Source organism: Bombus fervidus, chromosome 10 (genome assembly GCF_041682495.2).
Source record: "Bombus fervidus isolate BK054 chromosome 10, iyBomFerv1, whole genome shotgun sequence".
NCBI classification, from domain to species: Eukaryota; Metazoa; Arthropoda; class Insecta; order Hymenoptera; family Apidae; genus Bombus; species Bombus fervidus.
Window position 1 is genome coordinate 9166837 of NC_091526.1, and position 19485 is coordinate 9186321.

The 19485-nt window shown below is 37.0% G+C and overlaps 1 protein-coding gene across 4 annotated transcripts in view; it reads left to right on the plus strand.

Annotated features, from left to right (window-relative positions):
* The window catches only part of LOC139991745 (neuropeptide CCHamide-1 receptor-like), a 39729-nt gene extending 21037 nt beyond the window's left edge, over window positions 1-18692 (plus strand). For all 4 annotated transcript variants that reach the window (XM_072012095.1, XM_072012092.1, XM_072012094.1 and 1 more), the window contains 6 exons: window positions 12338-12815; window positions 13791-13983; window positions 14655-14788; window positions 15012-15185; window positions 16127-16377; window positions 17499-18692. In XM_072012095.1, the coding sequence (XP_071868196.1) occupies window positions 12492-12815; window positions 13791-13983; window positions 14655-14788; window positions 15012-15185; window positions 16127-16377; window positions 17499-17814 (1392 nt within the window). In that variant the 5' untranslated portion in view covers window positions 12338-12491 and the 3' untranslated portion in view covers window positions 17815-18692. The remainder of the gene's footprint in view (window positions 1-12337; window positions 12816-13790; window positions 13984-14654; window positions 14789-15011; window positions 15186-16126; window positions 16378-17498) is intronic.
* Window positions 18693-19485: the final 793 nt, after the last annotated feature.

A 19485-nucleotide genomic window follows, 5' to 3' on the forward strand; every position in this document is an offset into this window, starting at 1 on the left:
AAAATGCTTGCCAATTTTTTTTTTAATTTTATTATATAATCGACACAAAGAAGAATCGTGCTTTCGAAGAAAATTTTTCATTTTTAGGAACTCCATCGTTTCATTTTTTAGATTACAGTGCATTTTGTGAGTCAGAAGCTAGACCCACAGTATAGTGCAGTCGAGATTATAAAACATGATCTATATCTTGACTTATCGTCAAACAATTGTTACTAATGTTACAAAGTCTTTGATAATGAGGCCTATAACTTCGTCATTTAATTAAACATCGTTTTTCTACCATTTAATTCCAAACATATTTATAAGAATTACGTATTATAATGAATACTCCGTTTAGAAAAATTGGAAAGTATCGAAGAGGAATTAGAAACGCTAGGACAATCCATTGTTTCCCTGGGAGAAGAAAGGTAATATTCGTTGCAGCCTCTTCGATTTTCGATAAAACGTCAAATCACCTTTGTATCCTATAGAAAATATTTCAACGATTAAATTTGCATCGAATTCGAAGCCGATAGATACTTCCGCATGATCGAACAGTTTAACGAACAGAAACTACACACTACAAAACACTTCGTAGTAATTCATCGTCGGCTCACAGGGTTTCACGCGTTCGACAACGGGTCAACGAGGCGATCTTTCACAACCAGATACATTTTTCCCTTTCTAGTTGATCCGTGTCATCGTCACGAGTTTCCAAAAATGATTTATAAACTTACCTCGCCTCGTCAACGAATTATTCATCGAAAATCCATAAAGTGTCCGAAATATGAAAGAGTCCTGTTGAAAAAATCGCGTTTATCATTGCACTTCTGAAACATGAACGTTGTTCCACGAAGCTCCGCCATAACACCTGCTGTCGTCAACCTTTTTAGGAATAGATCGTTACGTTCTTGCATTTCCTTCCATCTATTGTACAATATCCTTCTTTGGCCGAATAACCAACTTTCTTCCCATACATTTCGTTTCTCGATTATCCGATTTTAAATAGTCGTCTTTGGCCTGTTTTCTCTCTAATTGCCAAGTAGCCGTCGGCGTGATTGCAATCTGTTCCGGTCGTTTTAATACGAAAACGTCGGAAATCCGAGCGTTGAACGTGATATTAAAATTCCTTGGTTCACCACTCGACTATTTCCCTCCTCTTCGTCGAATAGCAAATACCAACCGACCGGCGAAGAATACGCAATCAAAACGACCGGGCGAGTGTAAAAAACGTCTAGAAAGGTTGCCATTCGAATGAAAGCTACGATTCCAGGCGAGGCGAGGCTATCCCATGTTTCCATCCTTTGGGAACGTTATTTTATTCCGCTGCCTTTTTTCTCTCTCTCTCTTTCTCTCTCTCCCTGTTGTCTAGAATGACGAGACGGCAAGATATCACTGACGAAAAATAGATCGATCTGGTGTAGAAAGAACCTTCCGAACGAACAGTTTGAGACAAACGTTTCGAACGAACGAGGGGGAGGAACGTTCAGAAGGAACAGTTGGAACGAATATTTGGAACGAATACTTGGAACAAATGGTAGGTTGTTTTCACGAAAATAATCGACCACCACGCTTCAATCTTGTTCTACAATCGTGCACCAAGTGTTCTTCCTATAATTGAATATCTCGTTCCGGTGTATCGGTGTATCGAACATCTCGAAGAGGGCAGGAGTTCTCTAGTTTCCTCTAACTCGCTACCGTAACACGATTGAAATATGCAGAATACGGTGTTCCGTGGTGGAAACAAATATTGGACGCTCGAAGTTTGGTATCCTCTACAATAGGTGAAATGTAGATACGTTGGCAAATGACATGAATGTACCTATCAAATAAATTCCAAGCTGTTCGGTATTTAAGCTTCAAGAGCACCAATTCATCACACCGTCGCGCAGCGTTGGATTTTATTTGTCAGCTGGAAACAATACGTGCTTTGTTTTCTTTGCGCTCTTTTGTTCTTTTTATTCGTCCTCTTTTTTTTTTCAGGAGTCCAAAGTAGGGTTTCATAGGTGGGTAATTGGAGTATTATACTCTTTCTTTCTCAAACAACAGTTCGTTTTGTTCGAAGTTTTTATTCTTCTTTGGAAGTAGGTTACGGATTAGGAGTAGTCAAGGGAATGTTTAGAAATTGCCAGGAACAGTCGGTACTCTCTTCAGTTTCCTAAGGAACTATCCGCACGGTTCTCCGCCTTTATTTTATCGAAAGCTGAGGCACGTTTCTCAAACGAACACGACGAACATCCACCAGGAAATAAACTTTGAAAGAACAAAGGAACGCGATGGATCTTGGGACACGTCTCACTAAAGGATTCGCTATGATTTCGTGTCGCTTTCACTGGCGGATGTTGACGATGAATACCAATGCAACTATTTAATCGAATCGTGTAAAATATCTTTTGTCCGATCATCTCCATTTAATGTATTTTAATGTGCCTTAAGATAATAAAAGCCTAAACATTTTCAAACATTCAGACAATTAGGATGCAATTCGACCATAGAAATTACGATCAAAAGATTTGTTATGATTTCAGTAAAGTGAAGCTTTTCAATTTTATTATCTCAGCTTTCTCGCACAATAATTTACAATTTCACAATTAGACAACTAACTGATATCCTTAAGTTTATTTATCAAAGCTGCTGGTATAGACGATTACATAGTTCAAGTTTAAAAAATGTACGTAATATCGTTATTTTTCTCTGCTTTTCAATTTACGGAGTTCATCAGCATGGTTTTCAAGCGGTTAATGTAATGAAACATACTTTAAAAAGTTCTTTATCTTCAGACCGCTCGTAAACTACGAGTCAGATAAAGGAGGTTCTTCTAAACTCACGCGAAGATTATTAACGCCGTTTTCAGCAGAATTAACTAAAATCCGGATACGTACGTCAACGTGATAGTGTACTTTATCTGAAAAGAAGATTATTCTTCATTTTTAGAACGTTAGAACTATCAAAAGAGCTATGTGATCAATTCATAATTCTTCGTAGAACTATTTTAAAATTTCCTAAATTTACAACGATCCATTTTAAAGAATATTGATCAATTCTAACTTGGTTATTTTCCTTGTATTATATATTTTTTCATCCTGATTCCTCTAATACGAGTTTCGTCTAATTCTATACGCGATCCTCGTTAACAGATTATTTGCGTTTATAATCTTTCAATTTCACGAGAGCATACTAATCACCGTTTCTAGTCATTGATTTTCCATTAATTTATACATTTTGGAAAATTTGTTATACTATTACAGCAAGTGCAGAAGGCAGTCCAAATCGTTCGGTACAATAGCGTATATTGTCTATTAAAGATGTTAATTTATATTTCGCCGGTAGGCTTCATTTAATTACTTAATGGAGATATTGAAACGTCATATTGACATGCAATCTCGGTACTGCGCCGAATATCTAAATTCTGTGGCGCACTAACCACATAAATGCTCTCTGGAATAATACCACAGTCTAAACAACAGAACGTACACTGGTGGCAATGCGCAACCTTCTATTGGCAGTTATAGAGGGTGGATCAACGCCGTCGACGGTCAAGAGCAGCCACTTTCTCAACTTTACGATCCTCCCACTCGACGTTTACTCATACCCTCGTGAAAATAGCTTTAAGACTACCGGAGGCTTCAGTTCGATATTTTTATGGGGACCACCCTCAAGAAAGACGAAAGTCAACCTCACCGTCACACTAATTACGCAAACATCGCTGATGATTCAGTTTCGTATCTAGAACTGTTCTTTCAATAATCGCGAGAAATTTATTTTTACGGCTCGTAATTTAGTAAACAATAGTTGTGGATTGTGTAACGATACATATATATTCCGAACGAAGTTTGTTAAAGGTTACATAAGAGAAATATGATAAATGCTTTTTTGGTGATTTTCTAATTTTTACTCTACTTGATGATCGAAAGGAAACGCTTTAATATAACAGTAGAATTTTAGTTAAAGTAAAGATTTGTCGGATTCAAAGAAATCTCGTTTGGAAAGAAGATTTAAGACACTAAGATGTGAAAGATTAAAATGTATACAAATTAAAATGTATTTCTAGATTCGTTAAATATCAACTAACAACGAGTCGCCTGTTATCTGAACGTTCGTATTCACAAAGTAAATAACAATTGATCATTAAGCATTTAATCGCAGTTCTTAACACTTAATTCGATTTTTCGAACGAGTCTTTCGAGACATTTTAATTAAACGAAAAACCAGTGTTCCGTATTCACGTGACTTTCTTGTTAGCTCTTTGTACAATTTGGAATATATTAATTAAGCCAGAAAGCGTAGAATTTGCTTGTAACTTTTGTTGCAACGTAACTTCCTCGGATGTAGAGATGGCGTTTTTAATTTACCCCCGTCGCGATGCTAAACCGTAAACTCATTTCGCTCGCGTTTCCTTCGCCCATTGTTAAAGGTACGTAAATACCACTGCAATAAGAAATTTAATTCGATGTACCATTCCCCCACACGTTTCATTAAGTTTCGAGCTTTCCATTTTCGCTTAAAGATTCTACAATGTCAACGATGTTCAATCAAATTTTGATAAACTGGTTGAGAAAATGAGACGTTTAAAATCAATCACAATTTATCAACGATAGAAATGATATTTGCTGAGGGATAACCAGACAGAATTATTGGAGCGGCTTATTCGATTTCTCGAAAAACATACTGCCAAGATGTTTCTATATATGTTACATATTACATACTAGTTCATTGTCCGACGAATACAAAGCAAAAGTCGAACGGACCTAACTAATCCTTCTCCTCGTTATGGTGTAGCATAGCCAAGCTCGTAAGAGGAGTTAAGAGGCTTAGGTTAGTTCGACTTTAAGCCTATCGACATAATTCCTCAAATCAAATTGTTTATTTTAACGACGTGGTAACTCCGAATCTTTTGTGATTCTTTCGAAAAGACATCGTCGTCTTACTAGGATTAAATTTGTTTAACGTCCTCGGAACTCCATTTTATCATCTACTTTTACAGTGAACGCGTCAATCGTGAAAGGATTGATGGATTGAAAAAATTGCACTTGCGTGCGATGAATGGCGTTGACGCTTGACGACCAAATATCGTGACATTTTTCAGTTTAAAAGGACCAACATCTTTCTCAATTTCCTGTAAACCTCTCTTTTTTCGATATAATATTCAAAATATTCGGACGTTGTGTTGTCACGAATCACTCAACATTTTTATCCTTAATATAAAACATCTGGACATTAATAATTTATGTGTTATAAAATCATAGAGAAATAATTTTACAGGCCTGTCTCGTTTTTTTTTCTTTTTTTGAAAAAAGAATAATACAGTCGTTTGAATAAAAATTATTTTATATTACAATTTTGAATTACGTGCCCGAGATATATAAACATGTTACCTGATGACAAATTGAAACAACTGTATTCGAAATCCCAGAATTTCTGGATTTTTTCTGCAATCAAGCTTCAGATAAAAGAATTAAAATATAGAAGATTAAAAACAGCTGCGCCACGGTAATTATAATCAGTCCGGTCAAAGAAGCACCATTCATTCAACAGAATTATTAAGCTGCAGAAAAATTTGCACGAGTTCAGAGTTTTAAAGCGTTCCAAATGATATGGCAATTACAGTTCTCTCAGACAATGATGGAAGAATTCAATTTGTTAAATTTTATACACACTGTAATCAATTTATCCATTTATTACAATTATCCTAATACGATGAATAATTAGAGATCAGAATTCAGAGTTCAAACGTTCAAACGTACAATGCATATCAGTAAAGTTGGGTGAGATTAGTAGTAGAAACCGATATTAGTCAGACGGAAGACAAAAGCGCTGACAGTGCCGTTTAGCAATGAAACAGGCGATTCATTGTACCCAAGAGAGAGAGAGAGTGGACACTCGAAGACTGTAAATACTCGAAGACTGGATTACCTTCTCCTTTTCTTTCTTATACTGCAATTTCATAGAAGCCGAGTCTGTAAAATAATCTCGGTTCTCCCATGCTGCTCTTATCTTCATATATCCTGCCGACCATAGATACGAAATTTTGTTGCATACGCATATCGTCCGACTATAAAGGTAGGTAATACAGTGGAATCTCATTTGTCCGAGCAGGGACCATGGGATTTCGGATAATCGAGTAGTTCCGATGAAAAAGGTTCGCCAGTTAATCCTCTCTATTTCGTTTTACTGGTTTGGGTAATAGGAGCTGTCCACCTTGCACAATGGAACTAATGATACTTTAAAAGTGGTCGATAATAGTAAATTATAATTTTAAATGTAAATTTTCGAAATTACACGTTATGCAATTATCTTATATCACGTCAACTGTGAAATTGTAAAAAATACATCTACAATTTGCAACTTGTCAATTGGCTAATAGCACTAGGTCGCTAAATTATTCTGTACGGAAGAAAATTGCTTTCACATCGCATTCTTCGACATCTTATTTACTTTTATTGTGCCCGACAAGAACAATAATGCAGCGAGCAATAAACTCGATTGTGAATAAGTCTTCAAAATGAAGTCTCTTTTAATCGAATATTGATTGAAAAGTGTAATCTTCTCTGATGATTTGGAATTATACAGTCGCTGGGAAAATAAGATTATTTCTTTTCTATTTCATCTTTATTCGTGTTTCCAATCTCCATGGTTAGTGACCATTTACTTTGTGCGTTTACACTTAATATAATATTTAAAACAGTACTATTTTTTAACTATTTTAACAGCAAGAAAGGAATCAAGGATTTTGCCAATCGATTTGGCTGGTTGTCTGGAACTAGCAATTATTTACAAATTTAGCAAGTGCAAATGAAACGAATAACGTTGCCTCCATTCGACCATGTGTCCGATGCATGATTATTTTGCCAACGCTCCAATTAGTAGTCCCCATGCGATTTCACGATTCTTCTTCCACGAAGGAAAACGATCATCGGAAGCCGTTAAAACGTTCCTAATCTCGATACGAAATCCGAGTTTTTTCTCGCAATCTGCTCTCATCCATACCAACCACGTGTAATCCAATTCAATTTTCGTAACTCGCGCCTTTGAAATAATTTTACAACTCCCGGGTATTGTATCTGGCATAAAAGAACCACGTAATAACAAAACCCCTGCGAAATAACAACGTGTATTGTTACATCAGCGGGACGTACGTGCATCATTTCGCTGGTATTGGAAAGAATCGTAGTTTGATCATTTCATTTGTGCCTGTATGGAGAACCATGAAACGAAGTGGAGCGGTGCAATGCAACGTTTTCAGAATTTTCCGCCGCAGTAATTAATCGATTTTCACCGGGTTTTATCAAAACCTGTTAGGTAACACGCGTGGTATCGTGCAACGCATTCTACACGTGCCGTTTTAAATGATACACGAGCAATTAATTATCAAAATATCCAGAAAATGTGGCGCTGTGAAGATTTCCATGGCAATTAACTTGTGTTCAGGTGATACCGGAAAAATTGAAAATATCAATTCAACGAATCAATAGCAACGATGTAAATTATTTTCTTAATCGAGTTCTATCTTTGCTCTGCAAAATTATTCAATTGAAAGTTAACTCGCGTGCTTCACGACGATCGTGATAATTCTAAATCCTCAACTTCTGCGTTGTTCTTTGTGTAAGGATTCGAATATTCGATCATTCGATGAAAATGAATTTTGCTCTGTTATTTTGACCGCTCTTCGCCCAAACTATATTTCTCTATTATTAGAAAATTTATCGAAAGTGATAGAGGAATTATTATCGATAAGCGCGTCCCCGTTTCAATGTACTTTAATAATTTTTCTAAATAATTGAAAGTTCTTTTTTCTAGGTTGAAGTTAAAATAAAATTCAATTGTCTAAAATTTAAACCGTAACAAAGTTAAATTGCAATGTAGAGAAAGCTCGAGAAATAAAAATTCTCTATTAGTTCCTCTTTTAAAACAAATAGGCGCGTTTGTATCGATTAAGCAAAATTTTTATGCCCTGGGCAATGACGCTGCGACGCCAACCAACTTGAAAATCGATAATCGAAGCTTAATGACGCTAATGATATTCCACCAACGTATGTAGCACGTTCCACAAAGCTTCCTAGTTCAATTTACGCACGAAAAAGCCTGTTACATTCTCGAACGAACGAAATCGATATTTCCAAGCGTGAATCACATCAACCTGAGAAACTGTATCTATGCAGAATTTTATTAACTGCAGCCGTGAATTGAAAAATAGAGATAGAGAGAAAGAGGAAGAAAGAAAAAGAGAAAGGAAGAGAGAGAGAGAGATTGTCCAGAAGTATTTTACCCGTTTTAGAATGTAATTTCTATTCACGTTGCTAGTTTGAACAACAGGCTTTTAGTAACAGCTGCCACGGACGCTAGTAAATTGATTAAACGAACGTTTTCTTCACGCATTCCCGTACCTTCATATTCCTGGAGTTTCATCTCGTTATTTTTTATGCGAATACTTACGGCTCGCCAGATTGTTGAGTACTTAACCATCGAATAACGATCGTAATTTATTTTTCCACGTAAAAGTAGTTTGAAAAAAAGATTCTTTGTCCCCGTTATTGTAGTTTTCTATTATATTACATTCTTAAAGTTTTGCAATTCCGCTCAAAACGTACACGAAACTTTTTTCGAAGTTAGCCGATTCTCTTCTCTATGCAATCATATTTCGTCAGTGTGTATGATGTACTTCTGCCAAAATTACGAGATACCGAATGATCTCTCCGCTTCGTTACATATTAATTCATGAAAAATGTGAACACGCGTTATACACAAGCTTTCGATAACCAAGCCACTGTATATATCCTGTTTAATCCTATCACGGCCGCTATCGCACTTAGCCTCATTTAATGATCCTAAATGTCTTGGGCTTCGATTTACGAGGTGCTAGCTCTGTCTTCTCGCGTATGGGTCCGGTCGTGGTAACGGGTCATCATCGGGAATATATACCATTGTAACGTGGTATCCAATCTGGCCAGCTTGTGATTGAAACCGTGTTATAAAAGGGTTTATAGTCAACCGGCTTTTATTAAATTATTTTTCCTTTTCCAGACACGTCTCGTCAAATTCGTTTGGCTAAACTGTATCTCGCTTCAAGGTTCACGCGTATACGTACACCACGAGTAAAAATATAGAGCGATCATAAAATGAATGAGAGCTGAAATTTACGTTTCTTTCTTTGCAGAGGTAAGGATTTTGGTAATATCAATTTACGAGGAATGATATCACAATAACGATGCAATCGCATGGATCTTTTCTATCAATTGGAAAAGTACTATAAAACGTACAAAAGGGCTAGGTGTATGTTAAAAAACAGTTAACAAGCTCCAGGTGGGAATTTTCGTGACTCTATCTATTAAATTTGTTCTAATGAAGAACGAAATTCCATTCGAGACAAATGTTTATGTTGTCTGTGCGTAACATTGTAAATTGTGACTATATCGACAAGAGTCACTTTCGAAAGCTTTGATTTACCACCCTGTTGATACACTGTTTGACTGCTGTTTCACACGGATGAAGGTTCTTCCATCTTCGAATGAGATTCCGCGTCAACCGGGAAAGATAGCGGCGTTCGAGCGAATCCCAGCGTGAAATTGTTGGATGATTAAAGTAGCCGGAGATCGGTTTACCGGCTCTCCGTTGAATTAAACGAGACACTCGGAGTTTAAGGTATGATTCAGAGTTTGAACAGTTTCATTATACCTTGTGTTCATCCGCTCTGAATACGACAATATCTCAAGTGGGTAAAATAGTAGATAAGTGAATTCAATCGACAAAAGTTCAGTTAGTCGGATATTAAATAAAACTTCCTTCCAACAAATAGAGTCCAAGTGAGTGAAATCTTCTGGAGTTCTACTTCTATTCTCAGAATTCTATTTCCAAAAAATTTATTTATTTAAAAACAGAATAATATTTTCGAATAATTTCTATATTGAAAAGTCCGACTTTATGACACGTCGTTGAACTACTGACGATGATATAAATTTTTAAAATCTGGGGCAGATTCTTACGTACGGCCTTAATTGCAGTTAGATCAATTAGCGACCCTACTTAACGCTTTACAACCTGAATTGTATTTTGCTGAATTGTATTTCACCTACTACTCCTATCGTAAACTGTCTCAAAGCTGAATGACGTCAGATAAATTGGCCCCAACGACGTTTCTTTTAAAAAAAAATGTGCATTATTGCCAACGTACACATTGTTAAGGCGATAAAATCGGGAGAGAAATTTCGAGAATGTAACGAGTCAACAATGGCCACCTTGGAACGATATCAATTGCACTCGAGAGGCGATAAATCGTAAATTCGCGCGAACTATCCTTTGCAAGCATAAATTTGCTTAAATTCCTTTGCTAGAGGATTGTGTACATGTTCGTGTGTAAACACGAGCTTGCATTGTCTTTCGTGAATCGAGGGACGCCAATAATCAAGTATGCTTTTACTATTATGCAGCTCACAAAAGACCCTTGCCTATAGCAAAGTGCCTGAAATACTCGAGTGTATTTCTTTTACCACGACATTCGCGAGAATGCGCTCGCCTGGATTTATGTCGGCGCCTACTTGATTAAATTAAGCGCTAAAAATGTTCGCACAATTCCTTTGAATATCCTTCGATTGTGTTACATCCTTTAGGACATTTTCGTTCCAATCATTGTTTTTATTGCCAGGAAATTGGTTAAATATCTTAAAGTGAGATTCTTTCGTGTAACAACGATAAGAGTAGTGATTCTTATAAATTTCTTTTTTTTAGTCTATCTATCGGTTACATGGTAGATACTAGACCCTTTAAAGATGTAAATAGATAGCTTTGAAGTACAGATGTAATTTTTTACTTTATTTTATTTTATTATTTTTCGGGTCATTATTATTTCCTTCCTCTACGTTGAGGATATCTCCATATAGTCGTCTTTGACCGGATAATCTCCTCTAAATTCCTATAATCTTGGTGCTTTTGCAACACAAAATGTATAGGAAACATAGCGACACATCCACTATCGTTGCTATTAACAACCAAAGTTTCGCTCAAGCTCCTCCTACTCATATTTTCTACGATACTGTACCTACTTGTGTAGGAATTTAGTAACGCACAATTGCTATTGTTTTCTACGGAATTAAGAAATTTCGAGGTTCTCCTTTCTGATGAAACCTCCACATTGACTTCGTTAAGGATTAAGACGAACTGAAACATTTGGTGAAAGCGAAGAGAAATATCGTTAGCTGGAAACTCTGCTACCGGAAGCGATATCGGTGGAATTGCAAGCATCTAAGCAACTCGTTACGGTGGAATCATGCAGGCACGATAGAAAAAAGTAATACCACGAAAATCCACGAGTTAACGAGATCACCCAGCACCGCCGTTAACGTTTCTCACGCGACAGAAATGCACTCTTTTATATTCTCTTTCTTTCCGTGAATCGTGAATTTTTATTGATGGCGGTTTTATATAGCGTAGGTGAAGGTATAAGCAGCGGAAATCTCATTAGACCGCTCTTGGCCCATGGTATCCAAGTCGTTTCGAGTTGCTTGTTAAAGTGCCGCAAGAATGTCGTCATCTCGTTGTCATCCTCTTATACATATACTGTTAGCTCAGCTTGAAAATAGATAAAAATCCATAATTGTCATAAAACTCCATAAGTGCAATAATTAAAGTTCTGATAATTCTAACTAAATTTTGGCTATTCTCGATTACTCGACTTTTCACATGTTCTATGTTCCGAGATATACAAATATTCAAACATGTCTTGGTTCCGAGATATTCTGAATGAATTTTATTGAACTGAACGTTATTCTACCGTAACTGATACGCAGAGATGCATCTCTTTCAAAATTCTCCATTCATGACTATCCGAGAGATTCGCGTACTTTCGGATGAGGCATTATCTCCATATAAACGGCGAGCGATGTTCAAATTGCCTTAGACCGCGGATCTTTATGTAAATTCATGTTTTGATGGACAGAATCAACGAATACGTAATCTAAATTGAGATTTGTTTCCCTTTGCAAATATTGCAACGGCTACTTTACTACCACGTATTTGATATCATAGAGTTCATCCCCGTTGACAAATAGAATAAATCAATAAATTACTATGAAAGGCAGCATTATCCTCTCGTATCAATGGAATGTCGAATGCAAAACAAATAAATGTAGATAACATTTCCTTAACATATACGTAAAATTCATCTTCCTTATCCTGTTCCCATAGCATTTCCCTAGAAGAGGCACTTTAGCTCTCAGGCATTCCGAAAAACACGTATTTCCAACGTGCAATTTCCTTGGAACCAGTCGTTTCCATACCCACGGGGATCATTTCCCCATTTACCTCCGTGTTCCGCTCTATTTGCAGAGAAACTTTCACTAACGCGAACTTCTTTTACAATTTCCAGGGCACAAAGATTTGAGAAAGGAAGCTGAGCCGAAGCGTTTACGGCTGTTGGCCACTGGAAACCACGATTAAGATGTGAACCACGACGATTCGTTTCCGCAACATAGGGGACCACACTGTCTTTGTCCAAAGGAAGAACGAAATCGAAAGTGTTCATGGCTCGGACTACGGTTTCCCCGTCTTCGCTCTTATCTTCGACCTCATGGACCACACCGTCCGTCTCGAACGTCCTCAAGGACACTTTCGGGATCGCCTCGACTACACATTATACGAGCATCGAAAAGCAAACAAACGCGGAAGAAAAGTACACGCCGTATGAAGATCGACCGGAAACATACTTCGTGCCAATCGTCTTTCTACTGATTCTTGTGATCGGGCTTACAGGAAATGGCGTGCTCGCGCTCACCATACTGCGCCACAGTAACATGAGGAACGTTCCCAATATTTATGTCTTTTCGTTGGCGCTCGGAGATCTCTTGGCACGTGTTTATTCTTATTCTAGATTTATTATCAATGTTTTACCATCCCTAAAATTCTTTGCTCGTGAAAACGATCAGTCCCTTTTTCTTTACGATGGGATTCCTCCCTTCGATGTGCACTCAGATATTTCCCTTCTCCATGACGTAGTTTCCTAAAAGGTTCATCTCTTAAACTGTCTTCGCGCGATCGTTGCTTCTCAAACTATATGTACGCTCAGAGTTGAACAAAATGTTCGTCATGTTTGAGTCAGAAAAATGTTCGAATACAGCGACGAGTAAAACTTGTTCAATTTTTCTTACTGACTTGCGCAATTCGCAAATTTAGTTACAGACAATATTTAAGCGATGTACGCTTGAAAACAGACTATTCAAACCTTCCTTTGTGGCAAATATCGTGTATATTGACAGATCGACGACCCTAGTTTTCTACGAGCATATAGCTTTCAGCCATCGAAAGATCAAAAGGAAAATCGTCGATGTTAATATTCTCAGTTGTAATTATCACAATGTTTTATCGCTCATTCGATTAATTCTCATATAATAAATATCTCCTCGTTGACTCAGGCAACTCTACCCGAGTCTAACTCTCTAGGGTTATTCGAATTATTTTCTCGTTTTTGATATTTTCTCATTCTTTCATTAACATAACAAAGATTAATAGTACCTCATAACATAAAGACAACGAGTCTACTCTATTATTCTATGAAAAATTCAAGATTCAATTTTAGAATGTTTGGTTGATTCAACTGACCCTAGCTATTAGAGACAGTTCTCGTTAAGCTGAGATTCCTTTCCTTCTTCAAATATTTTCTGTTTTCATTTCAAAGAAAGAGAGACTTATCGGTGCACAATGAAGAGTCTCAATGAATTCTTTCCTTAGTCAGTCGAAATTTTATTCAGCTTGAAGACTATCGTTCGAATAAAATCGTCATTGACGATTCTTTTCTGATACAATGATTCGATATTGCGCTGCAGGTGATTCTTACGTGCGTACCATTCACTTTCACCGTATATATTGTGGATTCTTGGCCTTTTGGACTCGTGCTCTGCAAGGTTTCCGAGTGCGCCAAGGATATCTCCATCGGAGTCTCTGTCTTCACTTTAACGGCACTATCCGCGGACAGATTCTTCGCTATCGTCGATCCGATGAGAAAGCTCCACGCCTCTGGTACGAGCTTCGATTTTCCATTTTCCTATCATTCTGAAATAGAGATCTTCGCGATGAAAAGCAAGAGCACGGAAAACGTTCGAAAGCTTAAGCGGCTATTCTATCTATTCTAATATGATATATTATAATAATATTCATCAGAAGACATTTGTAAATGTCACCGGATCACGAACAGATACACGTACAAAATATCCAAGGAAAATATTGTACAATTTCTCTGTACGAAAACACCGAAGAACAGTAAAAAAATATTAAAATACGTCAAGATCAAAAATACTTCAAGTAGGAATAACAATTTTTCGTTTAATTCAATTCAAATAATAAATGTATAAATGTATAAAAATAGTGGAATACGGAAATAAGGATAATCGAAGTTAAACAAAGTTTCATAGTCGATTTTGATAACACATACATTTTTTACAAGATTCTCGTCTCGTACTGAGAACGTTTTCCGCATTTTACGCCGCAATTTAATATTCCGTGGGTGGAACTATGTGCGCACCACGGATACCAAAGGAATTTATATAAAGTGAAATACGCGAATTTCGTTTGCTCTTGGAAAGAAAGATATTCTATGGTATCCGCAGTGCGCCATGAAAAGAAATACTCGAGCGAATATGAATACAGATGTGATCGATGAAATCAGTCGTTTTCGACTTTTACTGTTCAAGGTACAGGAAGACGAGCAACGCGTTTCACGGTGATCGTCGCTTCCTTGATTTGGGTATTAGCCATTATGTGCGCCATCCCGAGTTCCTTCTCCTACATCAGGGTTTTCAAAGTGAACACCAACGTAACCTTTCAAGTGAGTTCGACTAGCATCCGTAAGATAATTAATTTTATCGTTCGTGCTTCAACGATCGATCGACGAACACGATTTTTCTCGCCATCAATTTATTCCTTTCCAATTTCCCTTGCTCGGCATCATCACACGACTGCTGTTCCACTGTATCGTCCAAATAATTTGCATTCATCTGATCGATTCGAGGGAAGATTTTTACATTAGTTATATGGTGTTCAATTTAAAGGCCTGCTACCCGTATCCTGCGGAATTTGGACCGAATTACCCGAAGACGATTTTGGTCTGTCGGTTCTTCATATACTACGCTGTGCCGCTTAGTATTATTGCTTTCTTCTACATTCTTATGGCCAGACATTTGATTCACAGTACTAGGAATATTCCTGGCGAAATGCAGTGTCAGGTGAGTGGAAAACAAGTTTCAATGGTGGACGATAAAAGTGACCATCTCTTATATTTGGAAGTGAATGGTCGAAGAGCTCATAGTTAAACTGCAAAGAGAGAAAAATTTGCAATGGTAGTTTTCGAAATGAACTCCTCGATTTACGCAAAACGTTGAAATATACCATACAATGAACAAAATGTAATAAGAAAGTTATATATATATATATAAAAAAAAAAAAAAAAATAAATCTCCAGCAAACACGAGGATGTGATAGTGATCGAAGTTATCTTCTTTCAAAGTTTTCATGCTCAACTGAGGACAAATATATTCAAACATACACCTCTTCAAATATTTCAGAGATAAGCGACACGCTTTAATTTACATACGCCATTCAGTACAACAGCTAGAAGTCTTATTAAACTCGATAAATATCAACTCGGCTGTGAACACAGGCCGAACTTTCATTGATTCCTATCGTCAATCTTCGCGTTTCACGAACTTGAAGCTTAATACGCAACCAGGGGACTCGTTTAAAGTTGCCAAGAAATATTTACTCGATCCAGTAAAGTTCTAGCAAAGTCTAGACGCGAAGTTTTCGGTTATAAAAAAAATTTATTCGACGAGAAAGAATATAAAAGAAGGGGCCATATTCTTTAATAATATCGTACTCGAATTTCAGAAGTGTCACAATTAGAAACAATTAATTTCCATATTGGAAGAACGTTACGAGAAATCACAAAAATAATATTCCATCGAATAATATTAATATGATAATTTTCATGAAATAAATTTCTTTCTTAGAGTTTATTCTACTTGCTACAATTATTTGTCTAATAAATTATATCTCGTAAGCTTTGAAATAATTTCTTACGCTTTCTAAAAAACTTTTTTGAGTATCGTCACTTTTGAAATACACGAGCAATATATTTTGTATCACTTTGAAACTCGTTTGATTACAGCTGAAGCAGGTGAAAGCTCGTAAAAAGGTGGCGAAAATGGTGATGGCGTTCGTGATCGTTTTCGCAGTATGCTTCTTCCCGCAACACGTGTTTATGCTATGGTTTTACATCCACCCAACCGCCCAACAGGATTACAACACATTTTGGCATTATTTCCGGATTCTTAGCTTCTGTCTGGCATTTACCAATAGCTGCATTAATCCGATCGCATTGTACTGCGTGAGCAGCACGTTTAGAAAATATTTCGACAGGTACTTTCTGCATTGGCAAAAATATTATTCGACAATTTAAGAAATATACGATCGATCCATTTTTTGTTTCACAACGGTGCTTTATCAAAATGTACAAAAAATCAGTTCCCATTATTTCGAATAATATTATTCTCGCTTCGCAAGGAATTATCGTTCTTTCGGTATAAAATATTGGAAAAGAAAGTAGGAAAAAAATTTGACACCTGGCGCATGATCACGAACCGATCCAACCTATTTCCATAAATTGTCAAGAATCCGATAAAAATTGGTCGATTAACACAGGATAATCAATGACGTTTCACGTCAGTTAATCACTATATGCAACCGCCATTAATTCGTTACGTATTTTACGCTCCTCTTTAAAAATCAATCCTGGCTCAACTCGTGAAAAATTATAAAACGAATTGCTCGTTGTCATGAATATTTATTGCCGGATTGAGATATGGTTTCGGATATACTATCGGATTATCTCGTTTATAGCGATACTCCGAACCTATCCAATTTTCGATTGAACGCTCAAGCATATATATTTCTAAAACTTATTTTTCCCAATTCGATGTGCCAATAATTTGATCAAAAGTTAACGATACATTAATAAATAAGAAGCAGCACTTACTAACTTTTTATCAAATTACAGACAATTGAATTTTATCTGAAATTATAGAAGGTGGAAATTTCTCACTAAATTATCTGAAATTTTGTTTTCATGAATTTTTATGAAATTATATGAAATTCCGTTATTAGGAATTTGTATGCAATTATATGAAATTAATATTTTGTGAAATTTTTCGAGTATCGATTTAAATCAATTGTTAAAAGACATAATAATAATAATATATTTTATTATTTCTATTATTTTTTAAATAGATGTTCAGAATTAGAAAACAAGGGGAAAAGAAGATAGAGATAGAGGTTTAGTTTTTAACAATAATTTGCATACTCTCATCTCTCAATATGTTCCAAAATTTATTATTCGAAAAACCCCTCATGAATGAATTAATACAACGAGCAAGCAAAAGTAGACGACTATTTCGTCTTTTTCTTGTTAACTTTAAGGGGCTAACATTATTGCAGCCAACTATCAGACTAAAGTCGTTAAAGTGTAACAAACTTCGTTGCAGGTATCTGCTGTGTTGCGTGCCGAGAAGGATCCGCAGACGACGTCGTTGTTCATCGGACTTGAGCTCGCGGGGACGAGGTCAAAGTTTCTCGTTGATAAGCTCCAAAAGGTACGATTCTCGACGCGGACAACGAAGCACCATGCACATGTCCATCTTTGGAAACGACACCAGGACCAGTGGCCCGACCAAGGAACAGGAGACGACTATTAGCCTAACCGCGTGTCCTAACGGTATCGAGGATGGACTGAAAAGCCAGCAAAATTCCACTACGGAGCAATCGAACATTCGCGAATGTTCGTTAAACTGCGAGGACTGAATAATTCAGCGATTTTTCGGCAACCAATGATCACCACGTCCGTGTGTATTCTTTTCATTTGGGAAACACTATTCGTGTCGATGGTCCAATAACTCTTAAGCGAAGACCACAGGCGAAAGATATATTAAGTCGCATTTCTCACATTTTTCCGAAGAATAATTTTGAAATTCGGTACATTGTTAGAAATTGGATGTCGAGACTAGCTCTTCATTTGGCTCTGGGATTAATCCATTAAGAAGCAATATTTGCTGTCGCTGTCGATCAATTTATTTATTAAATTTCCTTTTTTAATATTATGGCTGTGAAAGGGAACTCTAAGAATTTCCTTGATATCTTTTTCGTTGTTATTTATTGCATCCAGAAATATGAAACAAATGCTTGCAGTTCCTTTTTGCGATCACAGAATGAATTTTATGGAATTCAACGTTGGTTCTTAATGGGTCAAATCGACCAACTGCTTGACAGTTCCCCAAAGGCTAAAAATCTTTGAATCTATCAAATTATTTCCTTCCTTTGAGGATTTCATATTAAGATTTCATATTTAAGAAATCCTTGTAGCCACTAACTATAAGCGGTACGAAAATATCAAGAATGGACTTATCATATATTTTTCTCCCACGTTCTTAAAGTCTTAAGCTTTAGCTTGAATTTCTGAGAGAAAGAGAGAGAAGTAGCGATCGTCCATATCTAACGCATCTGTCATTTCCTGTAAATCTTCGTCCAATATCTTGTCCCTCGAATGCACCGATATCGTCGAAACTATAGCGCTAGACAATTATTCTGTGAACTCGTGTGAAAGTATGATTTGCAGGCACAAAGACTGCGACAGTTGTACGTTTAGAGAGCACCGATTTTATGAATAAAATTCTGACAAGTAATCGTCGACGTTATTACTTAACCTCCGTCGTTTTTCTATTTTCCTTCCCAAGGTTTACAAAGCGAGGAAAAATGGAACGAAATGAAAACGAAATAAAAAGCGATCGACCCATTAATTTGATTTGAAGACCCACGTATCCAGCTTCATCCGATATCTCGTGCTTTCGTCTCGTTTCATCGACAATTTGATATTTGATCGCGGACAGTACAGGACGTCCGAGGAAATACTCGCGCGTTACTGTCGTTCCTGCACAAAGTGTCGTTTAAAACTCAATATAAATCTAACTTCAGGGCATTGGGGGGCAGCAACGGGCATCGATTGCTCTCTGGACAGAAACGAATCGTTTTCTCCCAGGATTTGTCGTCGCTGCACGCTCGGCGTGAGAATCGACTTCGAAAGTCGTAGAGACTTCTGACTTTCCGTGTCGTAATCACTTTCCCATTGCACAATCGTCTTGCAAGCGAAGAGAAATGTCCGACAGTGATGTATTCAAACGATTACGACGATGGCACACTTATGAATTCTTATATTAGATGGAGCAAGAGGTACAACACGTCCATTTCACTTTCCCTCTCGTTTCTTTGTTTCTTTCGTATTTTTCGTTGCACGTTCCCGATGCTTCGCCGTATTTGAAGAACGACAGGCTGATTTAACGGATCGATTTTGCGAATTCCTCTGTGCAGACTGGCCAGACTCCATCAACGTACTCTACGCATGTATCAGGAGAACGAGTATATGCATCGCGACGACAAAGGTCCGTAACCGAATCGAGCTAATTTCAATCTTCCGTTAAT